The following is an 18,970-nucleotide window of genomic DNA, read 5'->3' on the forward strand; positions in this document are numbered from 1 at the left end:
TAACACGCTTTCAAACACATTTTATCTAATCATATTTACAATGCCTTCAGTCGGACTTTGTGGTTAGTCTTGCAATTAATTAATTTATATAAAATACTACAAAACCAGTTATCTACCATTAAAACAGTGATAAAAATGAACAGATTTTATATGTGGAAAGACCTTGTGCTAGCCCTGCAAATTGATATATTGCGAAGGGAACTACATGAAAAATGTTTCAACAGTTATTTGTTTGAAGGAGAAACAGTTTTACTTTTTAAGCTGATTACGTATCAAAATATCACGACAGCTTAGTGTTACACGAGCTTACATATTTCACAACATTTTACACGAATGTAATATGTCCATAAGTTAACTAATATCAAACGCCAACGCCAATACTCTTCCCGTTTCAGCGAAACCCTTATGGGCTTACTTATACAAAGCATTGCACAAGGTTAGACACCCGTCTGGCGTGTTTACATCATTGCATGCAAGTCATGTCGTCTCGGTGATCGTTAGTAATATGCCGAAAGGCATCTGAAAAACGAAGTATAGCGGAAGCGATTTTTCCCCCCCAAATAGTACTTGAAGAATCGCTGAGTGTATATAAGGGGTATATCCCAAGTCAATCGTCAGTATTTTACACCGTCCAGTGAGGTAAGTAAACGCAAAGCTAAACGATTTCTGAAAAGTTCTCCTAATATTTACAAACCAATATGAGATTTTTTAGTTTATATTTGGAAATTACAATTTAGACTTTTCTTTTTTTCTTTGATATATATATTTCATATTTATATTTCTATGTATTGAAGCAAATCCCTTCAATGCCATTCGTTTTACAGTATGGTTTATATTATTTTTTTACAGATATTCTACCAATATGAGAACCGCCTGTGTCACCCTTTTTGTTGTCGTCGTCGCCCTGGGCCTCAGCGCCTGTCTTGGGCAGGATTGGGATGATGTTTACGATGACGATAACTACTATGGTGTTCCATAGGTTTCGAGCGGATATCCGATGGGATACGGAGGTGGATACGGAGGTGGATACGTCGGTGGATACGGAAAGGGATACGGAGGCGCTGTTGTCAGTGCCCCCTACGCCGCTCCTATGCCAATGTATATGCCACCCCCACCTGCAATGTCCGTGGGAGGATTCGGTGGCGATAGTCTTTTCGGTGAAAACAACGGTTTGAGTAAGTAGCTAAAATCCGGATTCAATGATTCAATTCCTCAAATCAATTAAAAAAAAAAATTGTTTTGCAATACAAACCGTATTTGTAAACAACATGCTTTTAAAAAAGTATTTTTACTGCTGTCAGGTATTTTCATAAACTGATTTTTTACTAGTAATTAATTTTCATTGATCTGAAAAATATTAAAACTACATGCACCGACTTTATATTTATTAATTACGTTTCGTATTTTTCAGTCTTCCTGCTTTTGTTGCTGCCATTCCTGCTCAGTAATTCTAACGGAGGACTCCTCGGTTAATTTGTTATCCAACATGTTATATCTGTCTCTGCAACTACTATATATATATATATATGTAAGTATGACGCAATCTCCATCCGAAACATTCAATTGCTTAGAGTAAGATACAACGTACTTTTTATGCATAAACATTTACTGATTTATTCGATTAATCTTTAAAAATAAACTCTCCGGAATGGAAGACATAACCATGTATAAACATTAAAGAAAATAATTCACATTCAAGGGCAAGCAACACCGATTTGTATTTAAATACAAAAAAAAACCTTTAAAAATAGAAATACAAAAACGTATCCTATCTTGTATTTGTAATTCAATTGACATGAACGAACATTAATAATCATCATGTCTTTAATATATTGTTTTTCTCGTTTCAGGTCTCGCGCAATATCACGTTATGTTAGGCTGATCTGTGGAAATCCCTCTGTTCATTGTTGTGTTTATGTATTCAAATATTATTGTTGTTTCCGCTCATCATTCATCAATAAAAATTGCACAATTAAACATCTGATTTGGACTTAATTTATTATACATACATTTCCCGTTGTTTATGTTAAACATTTTGTTATGATTTAGGGGAATATATATCACTATTTAAAAATTAGAACACGGTTGTGTTTTCTCAAATACAGTTTCTCATTTGCATGATATATTTCTTCATATTTTATTACAAATATATCATCGTTCAATTTTATTTGTGGTAATATGCATTGTCCTAGCTTTTAATAAAATGTTCTGGAAAACATATATTTGAACTGATATGCCTATTATTATTCACAATAATGGACACGATTTTAGTTTAGCGTTATTCGATTACAATGTGATCTTTAAATTAGTCGATGACAATTGTTTCAATTACTTACATTGAAAAGTTTATTACATTGCACAAATATGATACGATGAATGATTAAATACGAAGAGATGTTTTAAGGAAAATGAGGAGATGTTTTTTTTCTGAAAAAAAGAAATTCGTTATGTTGACGAGTCACATGCTACCTGTTAAGCTGACGGTATTGCAAGACAAATATGCTGTTTTATAAACTTATTCCTGTGTTATAAAATACACAATGAAATGCACATTGCATTATTGTTGTGATATGTTACTAGTGTAATCATAACGTCTCAATTGACTTATAATTCAATAACCGATCACAGTCGCTGTTGGTTTCATCCAACAAAAATGAAAAGTTACTTATTAAATATGACAAAATATTAGATGACAAAGTCTCCTACATCCTCCATTAAATGGATTGTATTCACGTGGAGGTCGATGAATTGTGACATTTACTTGGAGTTACTATTTTTAAAAACAGTCGTTCAATATTCTCTTTAAGATCTAACTTCAATGCAGTAATCTTCTCTTGAGGATGTCATTACCTTTCGTATCTGTATTAATAATAAAAACAGCATAATTTCAATTATTATAAATAATCAAATAAAATGTTTTTCGGTGAATAATCTTTTTTCTCGTTCAAATAACCACTAATAACATAAAATAAGAATTACGCGTAATTATATGTCTCGTCTGTCCCCACTTTGTGCATAAGATTCAATGTGTCAAGCATTGTTAGTTTCAGCCGAAGTTCGGAATTTTATATTTTATAAACAAGTTTGGCAATACATCAACATAAAGATAAAAAAAGGCACAAGTGCTAATTGTAATGGGAGCTGGCAATTACAGATGTCCCCAAAACTAATCACACATTCAGAAAAAGAAATGTTAATAGGTGAACGGAAGTCATGAACATACCAAATTTGAGCAAAATCAAAATATATGTGAATTTCGACCAGTCATGCAGGCGCCGGAATACAAAGACTGTCTTGTCAGATCAGAAAACGGAGGCCAAATTTGATTGAAATCGACCAATAACTGAATTGCGAGCAATCAGAAGCCAGTATAGGTGACCATTATGTCAACGTAGAAAATGAATAATGTGGCTGAGTTTGCAGTGACAAAATACACATATATCCAAAATTTGAGCGAAATCAAACAATATATGAATTTCGACCAATAGGAAGCCAACATACGGCAACCATGTTGTCAAATCACAAACTGGACGCCGCAATTGAGTTTGCAATGCTAAAATACATGTATTTTTCCAAATTTGATTGTAATCGAACAATAACTTACTTTTGACCAATCAGAAACCCTTATAAGGTGGCCATTTTGTCAAATCAGAAAACGGATGTTGCAGCTGAGTTCACGGTGACAAAATACACATTGTATAAGTAATTAATAACAAAATGCAAAGATATAAGTATAATCAGGGTTCGGTTATGACAGCACATGTACTTTGTGAGAATTTAAGCTCAACGGAAAACTTTAACAATGCCCAATTAATTACCAATTAATTAACAAAGTCCAATTAACAGGAAATTTTTAGTTCAAATTCTGGATCTGAAATGTGCGTTTGGATGGTTATATATACATACAAGTATATTCCATGTTCCATTATGATAGTTTTTGTACTAAGAGAAAAACATAGGTAGCAGAATACAGTAGAAATGGCCCGACTCTGATAAACAAGGCACATGTCGAGGAAATGTAAACACAGCGGATTTACCCTACACAACACATGTATACATGTATATATATTTGTAAACTGCATTACATTTACAATACATATAAAGCACTGAGAAGTGTATAAACCTCTTTTTTCTATGTATGTCACTTGTGTGAAAACCATGGTTACCACATCAAAAATTACCAAAAAATGCCAAAAAATGCTATTTTTAACCCAAAATTTGACCCCCGCAAGTAGTAATTTTTTTCCTAAGCTCTGTCTGAAATTAAAGATTACCTACCTGGTTGCAGAATTATCTGGGTCGCAGTAAAATTGTAGAACTTGATTTTTTGCAATTTTGCGTCGTGTGCTGTTGTCAAAATTTTACCTCCTGTAAAGCTAGCTTTTCATGTGTACGCACCCTTTCGTATTATGGCCAAAATTTTATTCTCGAACCAAAGAAATCTTCTTTCTTTTTTACAAATGTGAAGCTCACATAGCCCACTTCATCATGCTTATACCAATTTTAGTACAGTTTTATTTTTATATTTTTTTTTACATATCATTATACAGGGGTTAGCCATTTAACAAAAATATCACCCATGGCCACAACCCTCTACTGTACTCTGCTACCATAAGCTTAATTTGAAGCTTAACGGAAAACTTTAACATGGCCCAAATAATTAACAAAGTCCAATTAACAGTAATTTTTTGTTAAAACTCTGAATCTGAAATGTGCATTTGCATGGTTATATAGATATACAAGTATATTCCAGGTTTCATTATGATAGATTATGTACTTAAAGAGCTCAATGTGAAGCTAAACGGAAAACTTTAACATGGCCCAATTAATTAACAAAGTCCAATTAACAGTAAATTTCAGTTCAAATTCTGGATCTAAAATGTATGTTTGGATGGTTATATATAGATAAAAATACATTCCAGGTTCCATTATGATAGCTTATGTACTTAGAGAGAAATTTAGAGTTTAACAGAAATTTTGACTCCGGTAAGGCCGGAAAAGTAACGCCTATGTCTCGCTTCGCTACTCCGTCGCAGGCGAGACAAAAATGATAATCATCACAAGACACAACTGTTTCATAACATGGTAGTTATATGACTCATTGTAATTTAGTCAACAGAACAGGAAGACAGTTATTATAAAATATCGATAGGAGGAACTTAAATTGGAGATGACACGACTTGGCAACATAAATTTAGGGAGACTCTCAAACACAAGATAGTAAAACATGCAAAATTAAACGTGAAAAAAATATTTTTATAAAATAGCATGAACGTGTGTTTGTTATATCCGAATAGGTTGAGTAAAAATGACTTGAAATACATGTCTTAAATATAAAAGGTGCTATGAAATTCAATTGTTAACAAAATTATTCAATGGCGGAATTAGCGCATCTATGATAATTTATTTATGAGTAACTAAGTCTTGTACTATCATAAATACTTAAATCAAGCATGGGCAATTCAGTTTTTATCTAGACATTAAGAAAAAACAAAAATACGTTTTGTTTTATCTGTCTGTTTGGTTGATATATATAAGTTAAACGGTTTTACCTAATGGTGGAGTCAAAAAAGCCCTGTTTTCTGGAATGAGGTTGAACTTTCTGTAGTTGTCCTTTCCGCCATACGACAAACGTTAATCAGAAGTCATTCGGAAATGTCCGTCAAAGTTTGTATTTGCATCATTGTCCCAAAGATTACTCTATCATACCATGGAAATGAACCGGAAAAGTTACCATAAGGACCGAACACGCGCCTTATGGTTTCTAGTGTTATGATTTCCTTACGACATAATGGGTTGATAGGTTCTTGTAGTGGCTGTACAACGAAATGTAAACACTGATGGTTATGTTGTCTACTTTTAGTCAAATTGGTTAATATAGCTATCTGTATCCGCTTTAGCACATTGCCCTGAATTGATATTTCGTTTGATTTATGTGCGCTTTTTTCATTTTATACTTCAGTTGCTGTGGATTTTTTTTATGAAATTAATGACTGTTTGTTACCCTTATTAAGAGCAGGATTAGGAAGACGGATTGGCATTTAATGTTTTTCCTTTATCTTTTTCCTTACCCCTCGTTGCATAAAAGGGTAATTTTAAACAAAATACAAAACAAAAACAAGAGAAGTATACAAATCTACTGTATAACGTTATGTTACAATTACAGTAAGCATGAAACCACAAAATGAGATATGAACAATTGAGTCATTAAAGCAACGAACCACTACATTCATTTTTCCATGGTAATGTTAACACTTTGAAGTCCAACAATGTTGTTGTATGAACTCCATCGATCCTATTTATCTCAAACGCGCCGATGAAACAGTGTCTGAAGATCTGTATACTTTCTTTTTAACTTACTGATTGCCTCTAGATGTTCTTTCCAGGCACTTTTATAATGCAATACTACATACAAATATAGGAATATATACCAACAACCTTTATCGTAACAAGGGCATTCAAGAACTAAAGAAACATGCATTAAAGCATGTTTTATTAACATATACATGGGCTATACATAACTACAAAATTAAGGTACTTGTACAATAAACAGACAATATATAACTTTACATGGACAGACTATGTATAGATAAAGTGATTTCTGTCGTCGGTGTGATATCATGGTATTACACGAATTGTAATACTTTACTTAAAATAATTCACATCAAAGTCTGACAATACCATAAATTTCTAAGCATTAGAGTATATATTGAAAAGCTTACTTCTCTTATGGTGTTTTCTAACGAATACTTACATGTAACAAGCAAAAAGCAGAAATTAATTTGATATTTGCCTCTTCAATAAGTTAAAGTAAAATTTAAAAAACTGTACAAATATGTCATTAAATTTCAATTTTCGTTTGATTGAGTCCTTAGTGCCAAAAGCAAACGGAAGTATTTTCGCTTAATTATTTTTTTGTAATTAATTCATATGTGAATTGTCCTAATCAGACTCGACCCTTTCGTGTTTGAACGTTTCATTGCTGAGTAATAATAAAATAATATACGTCAAAACATCAAGCACAGATTATATTAAACAATGATTTGCAACATAACCGCTATCTACTTTTTTGAAGTTACAGTCTGAATGGGATGACGCGGATCATTCGTATTTTGAGATTACAAACTACCTTTTTTAGTCAATGCTAATATATTGTTTGGCTTTTTTTTTTTAATTCATGATAGAATTTAGAGGAAGACAAACACTGAAAACTTTAGTTCTGTTATTGTGTCAATTTGTTCGTTCCGTTCTGAAAGATCAATGTGCAATTAGTGTGCAACTACCCAATTAGCATCGTAATTCTTCCATTGGTTATTTGTATTTCTTCAGTAACCACTACCTATTTCCCCACTCCCGATTCATTGGATAAACCTGCTAGGAGTTTTGAACACACTGGACGCCATTTCATTTGTCGAAGATCTAATGATGACATCAGATAACAATGCATTGTGACGCCATCTTCCATTGTGACGACAAAGTTTATGGTAATTGTTTTCCTGATCGGAAAAAGGAATTCCAAAGACAAGAGTCCGTTTGGACTGAACGGTCACCTGAGTCCGACAGTTTTCATTTTTGTTGTTGTAATATGAAGTGGAGATAATGATGTCAATCAGTACTACCAAAATTTGAGTAAAAAATAGTTAAGTATAACGTTTAGTTAAGTTTGTCAGGACAATGAGTTGATCATTCCTAGAGTTTGTTAAGTAGACCTGTTAGAACTTGATCTTAAGTTTTAAATAGTTTATTTCCAAAATGGCAGCCATGGCGGCCGTATTAGATTTTTGATCGACCTGATTTTTTTTTTGCGAGGACCATGAGTCGATAATTCCTACCAAGTTTCAGTTAAATGGGCCCAGTAGAAATTGACTTTAAGTTTGAAATAGTTTTTCAAAATAGAGGCCGTGGCGGCCATATTGAATTTCTGATCGACCTGAAAAATAACAACACTTTGTCAAGACCATGAGTTGATAATTCCTACCAAGTGTCAGTTAAATCGGCCCAGTAGAACTTGACTTTAAGTTTGAAATAGTTTTTCAAAATGGCCTGCCCTGGTGGCCATATTGGATTTCTGATCGACCTGAAAAATAACAGCACTGAGTCAGGGAGTAGTAAGTAACATTCCAATGAAGTATCATTGAAATCCCTTTGACAGTACATCATCTAATGGAAATTAATCCTGTCCTTCATAGATGGTTACTTGAGTAGAGTAAGGTGTTTGCAGGAAAGTCATTTAAATAGTATAATATATATCTTTCTGGATACTTTTGTAAAGTTTGTATAGATGGAGTTATTATACCTTGCATAAGGAAGATAGAAAAGGGCGTTCATAATAATAGGCGTGTTTATATACTTATAGTTATAATGGAAATATTGTATACGAAGGTATTTTATACTATTACACATGCTTGTTAAGTTAAGTCGTTTGTTAGTCTTGATTGAAATGACTGTCATGTATTTAATACTTGTCACATCATTACAATATCAATGTAACTTTCATTTCCCTTACCACATATTTTTATGCATTTCTTTATATATACCTGTATTATCAAATAGCATATACAAATGTACTTACAGTTATAAGAGAACTATTGTATACGAAAGGTATTTGATAGTAGTACACATGTTCTAGAAATCTGATAGAATAGGACGATTTTTCAACGTTATTTATATTGGTTATGGAGGAGTGTTAAGTCGTTTGTTAGCCTTGATTTAAATATCTCTAATGTATCTTAAACATGCTGGATCATTGCAATATCAATGTATCTTACATTTCCCTTACCACATTTTTATGTATATAAGTACACAGTACTTGTTTCCTCATCATGTTTGCTTATGTTATTTGTACTTTGCATGCCATGTAATCCATAACTCGAACGAATACAGTTTTAAATCAGATAACAGACGTGGGTATATGTGTAACCGAAATCGTCAAAATTCGTTTACATTTCCATAATATGGTTCTGATTACGTACGCAAAAGATATGTAGTATTTCCCGAGGTTTCAAAATATGTTAGATCTTTTTGTATGGTGAAAGTTATTACTTTTTGATATAGATAAATATAATTATGTGTTTCAGGATTATTTTTTGAGAGAAGCAAATGTTCCCAAATGAACAGAGGCTATATGTAATTACATAAAAGTAATAGATCAGTATAGCTACATCGTTTTTGTTTTAAGTAAGATACTTTTTAGTAAAATAGTAAACAAAGATTCATTTTGACTGAGGAGTTCAAATTATCATCATTTGATACTTACATATGCAGTATGAAACTAAAGATACATTCACTCAAACACTGTGATATATTCATGACCTTCATTAAATGTCTATTATTTTAAATACTCTGTTGATTTCCTTTAATGAGCAGGTACTTGACTATATCTTATTTCAGGAAAAATATAGAGATTATATAATATCAGTTATACATTTGATATTATGAAAGGGGCGACTACATTTTTACATATTTTTTACACGACTGTATAGCACGAAAGAAATATAACAGGTGCCTATTAAGAAGCCGGGCTTCCGTGAACAAAATTTCGATACCACGCTTACAATCATGTTAAGTAAAAAACGCTGGATTACGAAGTCACATAACAAAACGCCAAGACTAGGGTGACGTTATAATTGATACTTTCGATTGATTACTATTTTTCATAATAAAATCTAATCTATCGGTTTAGTACAAAACATCAAAAAGTGTTATCATTTCGTGGTAAAACATATCAATTTTAATTTCACTGAATAAATTGCAAGGAATTACCTGATTAAAGATTGTGTACTTTTGCGAAATTTAATATGTGTTTTATTTCAACTTGTCCAAAGTGTTCAGAATTATTAAGAATATCGTTTATTAAGCCTTATCCTTACACTTTTTTTTGTCCTTTTGCTATTAAAGTTATTTTGCAAGCAATATTGTAAAAAAAAAAGAAAAAAAAAGGGACATTCTTATTGTTAATTTGTTAACAATGTTGACTTTCTTGATTGAATTTATATTACAGAGTTAATTCATTACCGATGTTTTGCCCCGTTACACATGTTAAACCATTAGCGAAATCGTTTGAATATATAACAAGTATGAACTCATATGTAATGTGCATACGGTAAGAAATTAAGTTAAATCGCCATAACATGCCAGACTGCCGTAATAACGATAAGCTGTATTACTTACCCACTAGTAAATGCAGTTGGTCAATATGACGAACGTCCCCGGGCGATTAAAGATGCTATCTGTGATAAGGTGCACATGTATACCTGTAACTATTATACCGGTAATCACGATTAGCGGTAATAGGCTGTAATGCCGGATGTGAATGAGGATAGATCTACGTTTACGTTTTTAACCCGTCCGACACAGGAGACAGGTGCAGACGAGCACGTATGACCAGGGGCGTGGACAATTTTACACGGAAGTCGGTACCATTTCGGGTAGACCGTGTTAAACATGGCGGCTATTATGTCGATTATTGAAGGTATAAAAAGTGTGGATCTCAAAGTGAAAGTATTCATTTGGAATCATACAACTGACAGTAAGTACATACCAAGAGTTCAGAGTAATTGAAGTAGGCTGTTTTATCATTTGAATAACTGTAAATCGTTCGATGCTTAAACGCTAAGCTACAATATTTTATAAGATTTCTTTTTTCAAATATAATTGTAATATTTTTGAATGGATTAACCTACTGCTCACTTTTTTGTCAGAAAGTATATGAACTAATGGGTTTTTTTAGTTTCAAAATTGTATTGTAAAACTTAGTTAAACAAAACCGAAATTTGCTAAAAAAAACTTAATTAATTCTGTGTATGTATTTCAAAATTTGTTATGAGTTTGCAAAGGATGTGATACATATTTGGTTTAAAACCATGCTTCTCAAATGAGTAATAGACGCTTTTGATATAAATGTATGTCAAATGAACAAAAAGCAAATGTTCTAGATATTGTATTACATATGTACTTTGCATGACAAAGACATTGTGTTACACTAACAATGAAATAATTCGGATGTTACTTATCTAGTTCATTTCTGTTTTTAGGACAAGATGAAGAGCGTCGCCGCCACACTGATTGCTGCCATTTTCTGCCTCGGCCTGACCGCTTGTCTTGCCGATGATTTTGATGACTTCGGTTATCAGACCATGCAATATCCACAATACAGCACCGGATATGTCGGTGGATACAGTGGATACGGAAAGGGAATGGGACATGGATACGGTGGATACGGAAAGGGAATGGGACATGGATACGGAAAGGGATACGGAAAGGGCTACGGACAGAGCTATACCGAAGAGACCATCATTCGTGCCCCAATGGCGCCTATGCCTATGCCAATGCCAATGCCCTTCCCACCTGCACAACAGTCAACCAATGGCCTATTTGGAACCGGAACCGGAAATGAAGAGATCGGTCTTCTCTGTAAGTATATTCTACCAAATTACCCATATACAATTAAATGAAAATATATTTTATATCAATTTATGTTCCAGATATATGTCGTGTTTTAGATATACATTGTTAAAATAAAAAAAAGAGCAAGACTTAGTTTTAATTTCGCCTCGTGTTACTTTTCCGCTGATATTTATCATTTTTCGTAATTTCACTATTTCTGATTTATCCAATTATTGCCTCCTTATCTGCGCTATACCTTCCAAGAATTCATTTATTGTCTAACGATCAGGCTGTTTGTTTTACTTTCTTTTTCTCTCCTTTAAACAAATCGATTTTCTTGCATTATCAAGGCTAAACCAACACTTAATAGGGATTTAACGGACACTTTTCACCTCCATACCAGTATGCACGTACATCGGTTAGATCCACAAAACCTATATGCTTCCTATTAGATATGGTGGTGAACAACTGGCGTCTATAACGGCCAAAATGTTATAAAACTCTGTTCAATAAGTATATATATATTCTACATAACTAAGTAACTACTAGTAATACAGATACAAGTGTTCCCTTGTAATCATTATATTGACTTGTCCTAATAGGCTTATGTCCTTATATTGACATGTCAGTTTCTACCATGTTCTAATAGGTGTAGGTCATCTTAGTGATTCTGTCTTATGTTGGTTTCGCTTTACATTTGAAATAACTATAAGTAATAAAGATATAGGTATCCCTTGTATTTATTGTATTGACCTGTCTGATTCTTCAATGGTTTAATAGACTAATGTCTGCAAAATGTTTCCTTCTTACGGTGATCTTGTTTTATGCCAGACGTTGGAACAAACCAAATGACATTGGTCTCATTACGTGTATAGCTCTATGCCAGCAGTTCGTTCTAGTCGTGTGGTGTATGTATATACTGTTATGTGATGCAACGATTTCTCTTTTTCAGTGTTCGCCCTATTCGTTCTTCCTATCCTACTGAACGGAGGAAATGGCCTCCTCGGATAAATGATAAATGATGACGCTTTCATCTTTGTCTGTCAAAGCAAAAACAATGTAACATGTAAGTGTCGTATACATGTTGGGTCTTAAGGACATTTTCTGCAGTCATTTATATATTTTATGATTTAAAACTAAAGACTTACTTATAATGTTCCTGGAGAATTAAATCGCGTTGATTTGTTTAGAAAATATTCATTTATTTTCTTCAATTCTTTATCATTTTTTTGTACTTCACTAGACATAAATTGAAATTATTGAATTAACGATTACTGGTAAATGAATTATATCTTATAAATATTTTTTTTTGTCTTTTCAGATATCGCCCAATATCAAGGTTATGTCGTGTCGTCTGTGGAAATCCAAACATGTTGTTATCGTTAATAAAAACTAAATTATTCTGAAATGATTGGTTTATAGTTTTCTGTGTTAATACAAACGTACACATTTTTTACAATTAAGATTAAAAATTCCGCTGAAAGTACATGTACTTTTCAGGATGTCACATTGGCGATTATTGATTAGATATTTCTTTCTGAAATATTTTCCAAATGAAAGCAGTTCATTTAAATTAGTAAACAGTAACAGGTCTGATAACAAGGCGACTATTTTGTTGTCTTTACGAAAAACAATCAATCTATATCATCATATTACCTAAAACAAGCAAGATATTTGAGAAACTGTATTTACATGGAAACATCTATTAATTATTCACAGAGGATTTTTATAGCTTGTCGACGGATCGATAACATGTACATTATTCACTTCGACCAGTAAAGTTAAAGAAGATGAACACACATATGTAGTTGCTCTTTGTTTGTAAAAGATGCAGTATTTCATAAAGTAAAGGAATTACTCTGTACTATACAACTTTACACTGTACTAATTGGTCTTAATTACTATTGAAACAGAATGGGAAGTGCATAAACCCCCTTTAGTTGATTAAACATTAAAAAGTTGATTAAAAATTTCAAAAATTAGAGTTGTACTGGTTACATTATGTAATTTCAATTTAATATAGACTAAATTGTGTATATAATGAACCGTGGTATTATTTAAAAGTGATCACTGTGACTATCAAGGCTATTGCAAACGTTTTAACTATTCAGAACTTTAACTATTGTAAAATTGTATTATGCTAAACAAAATTACTGTTATTATGTTATTGGAAACAGTTAGAATATTGTTATATATGACTTCGGCATGGTATTTCAGTGAAGAAGCACTCCACAGTCGGCATCAGATCCATAAGATCAAATACACCAACAAATTACTTTTTACACATGTCGTATCTGTAAATAGAACGCCTTAATCTATAAACCGATTCGCACTTTGATGCTTAAGCCACCAAGCTTATATAACTTGTTAAATATACAGTTACATATGTTTTACCCCTCTAATAGCAACTACGCGAGCATCGTTGTTTCTCAACAGTCGCCTCCTTAGTAAAGCTCATCATAGGAAACGACAGCTGTAATTGAAAACATACAAATTTGGATAATAAAAATGAAGACAAACTTTATTTTACAACATTTCAAAATGAAACGAAACAAAATTATAACAACGTTAAATATGATTTGGCAATAGTTCAGGGTAATAAATGGATTTATACAAAAATATCACAAACATTTTCTTTATGTAGCAAGTAATGTAACATCTATTGTCATGCTACAGGTCTATGAATGATATATAGATGGCAAAATATTGTCATTTGTTTATTTATTTTTAATAATTTTGTCACCTGTTTATGGAAACACACGCCTTTAAAAAGAAAAATAACCCAATAAAACCAATTAAAAGAATAATCTTTTGTTGAATAAGTGTCATCATTTACTGTGAATTGAATAGTTATCATATATTTCACTCATGCGAAATATCAAAATATTCATCACAGAGATAACAATATTACATTTAAAGTAATGAGAAAATAAACAAATCTATGAAATCATGTAACAGTACCTTCATTATAGTGTACCAGTTTAGAGCGATGCTTGCCTACTTTAGTGAAAGGACACATATATGCCTCACAAATTATCAATGGCAAAAGACGGAAACATTGTAAGTGATGAAAACCTAAAAGTGGGACACTTGTTTACAATGCTTTGTACATTAAATCATGAAAAAACAGTGAGGGGGAAAAGAAACAAGAAACGTCTTTCTTTTGGGAGAGGATTCATTGTCATATTGAGAAATATATATAAAATGAGGATAAGTGAATAATCTTCAATAATGTCAATATCTCGTAAGTTATAAGTGATTCAATTTAATACATATATCAAACTTCACCCGATATCAAGACCTGCATGTTTACATGATCTTGTTTTATGCCAGGCGGTGGAACAAACCAAATAATATTGGTCTCATTATGTTTATAGCTCTATGCCAGCAATTCCTTCTAGTCGTGTACTGTTGTGTGATGCAACGACTTCTCATTGTCAGTGTTCGCCCTTTTCGTTCTCCCTCTCCTACTGAATGGAAGTACCGGCCACCTCGGATAAATGATAAATAATGTCTGTCAAAGCAAAATCAATGTAACATGTAAGTGTCGTATACATGTTGGGTATTAAGGACATTTTCTGCACTGTCATTTATATATTTTATGATTAAAAACTAAAGACGTATTTATAATGTTCCTGGAGAGAAAATGGCGTTGATTTGTTTAGAAAAAAGTCATTTATTTTCTTCAATTTATTATCTTTTTTTTTTTGTATTTCACAAGACATAAATTGAAATTATTGAATTAACGATTGCTGTTAAATGAATTATATCTTATAAATATTTTTTTTTGTCTTTTCAGATATCGCCCAATATCAAGGTTATGTCGTGTCGTCTGTGGAAATCCAAACATGTTGTTATCGTTAATAAAAACTAAATTATTCTGAAATGATTGGTTTATAGTTTTCTGTGTGAATACAAACGTACACATTTTTTACAATTCAGACGATGAAGAAACTAAAAATTCCGCTGAAAGTACATGTACTTTTCAGGATGTCACATTGGCGATTATTGATTAGATATTTCTTTCTGAAATATTTTCCAAATGAAAGCAGTTCATTTAAATTAGTTAGAACAACAGTAACAGGTCTGCTAACAAGGCGGACTATTTTGTTGTCTTTACGAAAACAAACAATCTATGTCATCATGTTACCTAAAACAAGCAAGATATTTGAGAAACTGTATTTACATGGAAACATCTATAAATTATTCACAGAGGATGTTTATAGTTTGTCGACTGATCGTTAGCATGTTACATTACTCACTTCGACCAGTAAAGTTAAAGAAGATGAACACACATATGTAGTTGCTCTTTGTTTGTAAAAGATGCAGTATTTCATAAAGTAAAGGAATTACTCTGTACTATACAACTTTACATTGTACTAATTGGTCTTAATTACTATTGAAACAGAATGGGAAGTGCATAAACCCCCTTTAGTTGATTAAACATTAAAAAGTTGATTAAAAATTTCAAAAATTAGAGTTGTACTGGTTACATTATGTAATTTCAATTTAATATCGACTAAATTGTGTATATAATGAACCGTGGTATTATTTAAAAGTGATCACTGTGACTATCAAGGTTATTGCAAACGTTTTAACTATTCAGAACTTTAACTATTGTAAAATTGTATTATGCTAAACAAAATTACTGTTATTATGTTATTGGAAACAGTTAGAATATTGTTATATATGACTTCGGCATGGTATTTCAGTGAAGAAGCACTCCACAGTCGGCATCAGATCCATAAGATCAAATACACCAACAAATTACTTTTTACACATGTCGTATCTGTAAATAGAACGCCTAAATCTATAAACCGATTCGCACTTTGATGCTTAAGCCACCAAGCTTATATAACTTGTTAAATATACAGTTACATATGCTTTACCCCTCTAATAGCAACTACGCGAGCATCGTTGTTTCTCAACAGTCGCCTCCTTAGTAAAGCTCATCATAGGAAACGACGGCTGTAATTGAAAACATACAAATTTGGATAATAAAAATGAAGACAAACTTTATTTTACAACATTTCAAAATGAAACGAAACAAATTTATAACAACGTTAAATATGATTTGGCAATAGTTCAGGGTAATAAATGGATTTATACAAAAATATCACAAACATTTTCTTTATGTAGCAAGTAATGTAACATCTATTGTCATGCTACAGGTCTATGAATGATATATAGATGGCAAAATATTGTCATTTGTTTATTTATTTTTAAAATTTTTGTCACCTGTTTATGTAAACACACGCCTTTAAAAAGAAAAATATCCCAATAAAACCAATTAAAAGAATAATCTTTTGTTGAATAAGTTTCATCATTTACTGTGAATTGAATAGTTATCATATATTTCACTCATGCGAAATATCAAAATATTCATCACAGAGATAACAACATTACATTTAAAGTAATGAGAAAATAAACAAATCTATGAAATCATGTAACAGTACCTTCATTATAGTGTACCAGTTTAGAGCGATGCTTGCCTACTTTAGTGAAAGGACACATATATGCCTCACAAATTATCAATGGCAAAAGACGGAAACATTGTAAGTGATGAAAACCTAAAAGTGGGACACTTGTTTACAATGCTTTGTACATTAAATCATGAAAAAACAGTGAGGGGGAAAAGAAACAAGAAACGTCTTTCTTTTGGGAGAGGATTCATTGTCATATTGAGAAATATATATAAAATGAGGATAAGTGAATAATCTTCAATAATGTCAATATCTCGTAAGTTATAAGTGATTCAATTTCATACATATATCAAACTTCACCCGATATCAAGACCTGCATGTTTACATGATCTTGTTTTATGCCAGGCGGTGGAACAAACCAAATAATATTGGTCTCATTATGTTTATAGCTCTATGCCAGCAATTCCTTCTAGTCGTGTACTGTTGTGTGATGCAACGACTTCTCATTGTCAGTGTTCGCCCTTTTGGTTCTCCCTCTCCTACTGAATGGAAGTACCGGCCACCTCGGATAAATGATAAATAATGTCTGTCAAAGCAAAATCAATGTAACATGTAAGTGTCGTATACATGTTGAGTATTAAGGACATTTTCTGCACTGTCATTTATATATTTTATGATTAAAAACTAAAGACGTATTTATAATGTTTCTGGAGAGAAAATGGCGTTGATTTGTTTAGAAAAAAGTCATTTATTTTCTTCAATTTATTCTTTTTTTTTTTGTATTTCACAAGACATAAATTAAAATTATTGAATTAACGATTGCTGTTAAATAAATTATATCTTGTAAATATTGTTTTCTCTTTTCCGATATCGCCCAATATCTAGGTTATGTCGTGTCGTCTGTGGGAAAACCAAACTTGTTGTTATCGTTAATAAAAACTAAATTATTCTGAAATGATTGGTTTATAGTTTTCTGTGTGAATACAAACGTACACATGTTTTACAATTCAGACGATGAAGAAACTAAAAATTCCGCTGAAAGTACATGTACTTTTCAGAATGTCACATTGGCGATTATTGATTAGATATTTCTTTCTGAAATATTTTCCAAATGAAAGCAGTTCATTTAAATTAGTTGGTACAACAGTAACAGGTCTGCTAACAAGGCGGACTATTTTGTTGTCTTTACGAAAACAAACAATCTATATCATCATGTTACTTAAAACAAGCAAGATATTTGAGAAACTGTATTTACATGGAAACATCTATTAATTATTCACAGAGGATTTGTATAGCTTGTCGACTGATCGTTAGCATGTTACATTACTCACTTCGACCAGTAAAGTTAAAGAAGATGAACACACATATGTAGTTGCTCTTTGTTTGTAAAAGATGCAGTATTTCATAAAGTAAAGGAATTACTCTGTACTATACAACTTTACACTGTACTAATTGGTCTTAATTACTATTGAAACAGAATGGGAAGTGCATAAACCCCCTTTAGTTGATTAAACATTAAAAAGTTGATTAAAAATTTCAAAAATTAGAGTTGTACTGGTTACATTATGTAATTTCAATTTAATATAGACTAAATTGTGTATATAATGAACCGTGGTATTATTTAAAAGTGATCACTGTGACTATCAAGGCTATTGCAAACGTTTTAACTATTCAGAACTTTAACTATTGTAAAATTGTATTATGCTAAACAAAATTACTGTTATTATGTTATTGGAAACAGTTAGAATATTGTTATATATGACTTCGGCATGGTATTTCAGTGAAGAAGCACTCCACAGTCGGCATCAGATCCATAAGATCAAATACATCAACAAATATATATTTACACATGTCTTATCTGTAAATAGAACGCCTAAATCTATAAAACCAATTCGGACTTTAATGCTAAAGCCACCAAGCTAATATAACTTGTAAAATATACAGTTACATATGCTTTACCCCTCTAATAGCAACTACGCGAGCATCGTTGTTTCTCAACAGTCGCCTCATAATTAAAGCCCTTTATAGGAAACGACAGCCGTAAGTAAAAACATACAAATTTGGATAATAAAAATGAAGACAAACTTTATTTTACAACATTTCAAAATGAAACGAAACAAATTGATAACAACGTTAAATATGATTTGGCAATAGTTCAGGGT

At 32.0% G+C, this 18,970-nt stretch overlaps 1 protein-coding gene and 2 long non-coding RNA genes across 3 annotated transcripts; all 3 read left to right on the top strand.

Annotated features, from left to right (window-relative positions):
• The first annotated feature begins 568 nt into the window (after positions 1–568).
• LOC110456116 lies at positions 569–1,977 on the top strand. Its single transcript, XR_002463556.1, has 4 exons — positions 569–639; positions 850–1,175; positions 1,412–1,528; positions 1,851–1,977. It is a non-coding gene; the product is annotated as an uncharacterized LOC110456116 (long non-coding RNA).
• Positions 1,978–10,475: 8,498 nt separating this feature from the next.
• Positions 10,476–12,793, top strand: LOC110456122 (glycine-rich protein-like). The gene is made up of 4 exons (XM_021506680.1): positions 10,476–10,528; positions 11,034–11,412; positions 12,338–12,451; positions 12,707–12,793. Exons 2-3 carry the CDS (start codon positions 11,040–11,042, stop codon positions 12,394–12,396), a joined length of 432 nt encoding a protein of 143 aa, XP_021362355.1. The 5' UTR covers positions 10,476–10,528; positions 11,034–11,039; the 3' UTR covers positions 12,397–12,451; positions 12,707–12,793.
• Positions 12,794–14,849: 2,056 nt separating this feature from the next.
• On the top strand, positions 14,850–15,271 carry LOC110456123. Its single transcript, XR_002463557.1, has 2 exons — positions 14,850–14,925; positions 15,185–15,271. It is a non-coding gene; the product is annotated as an uncharacterized LOC110456123 (long non-coding RNA).
• Positions 15,272–18,970: the final 3,699 nt, after the last annotated feature.

This window comes from Mizuhopecten yessoensis, unplaced genomic scaffold, assembly GCF_002113885.1.
Source record: "Mizuhopecten yessoensis strain PY_sf001 unplaced genomic scaffold, ASM211388v2 scaffold8537, whole genome shotgun sequence".
NCBI classification, from domain to species: domain Eukaryota; kingdom Metazoa; phylum Mollusca; class Bivalvia; order Pectinida; family Pectinidae; genus Mizuhopecten; species Mizuhopecten yessoensis.

What these genes read in the sequence shown, in the direction of transcription:
- LOC110456122 (XM_021506680.1), top strand. Translation starts at nt 11,040, where the DNA reads ATGAAGAGCGTCGCCGCCACACTGATTGCTGCCATTTTCTGCCTCGGC. An exon ending in TGAAGAGATCGGTCTTCTCT is followed by an intron (nt 11,413 to 12,337) that starts GTAAGTATATTC and finishes TCTCTTTTTCAG; the next exon opens with TGTTCGCCCTATTCGTTCTT.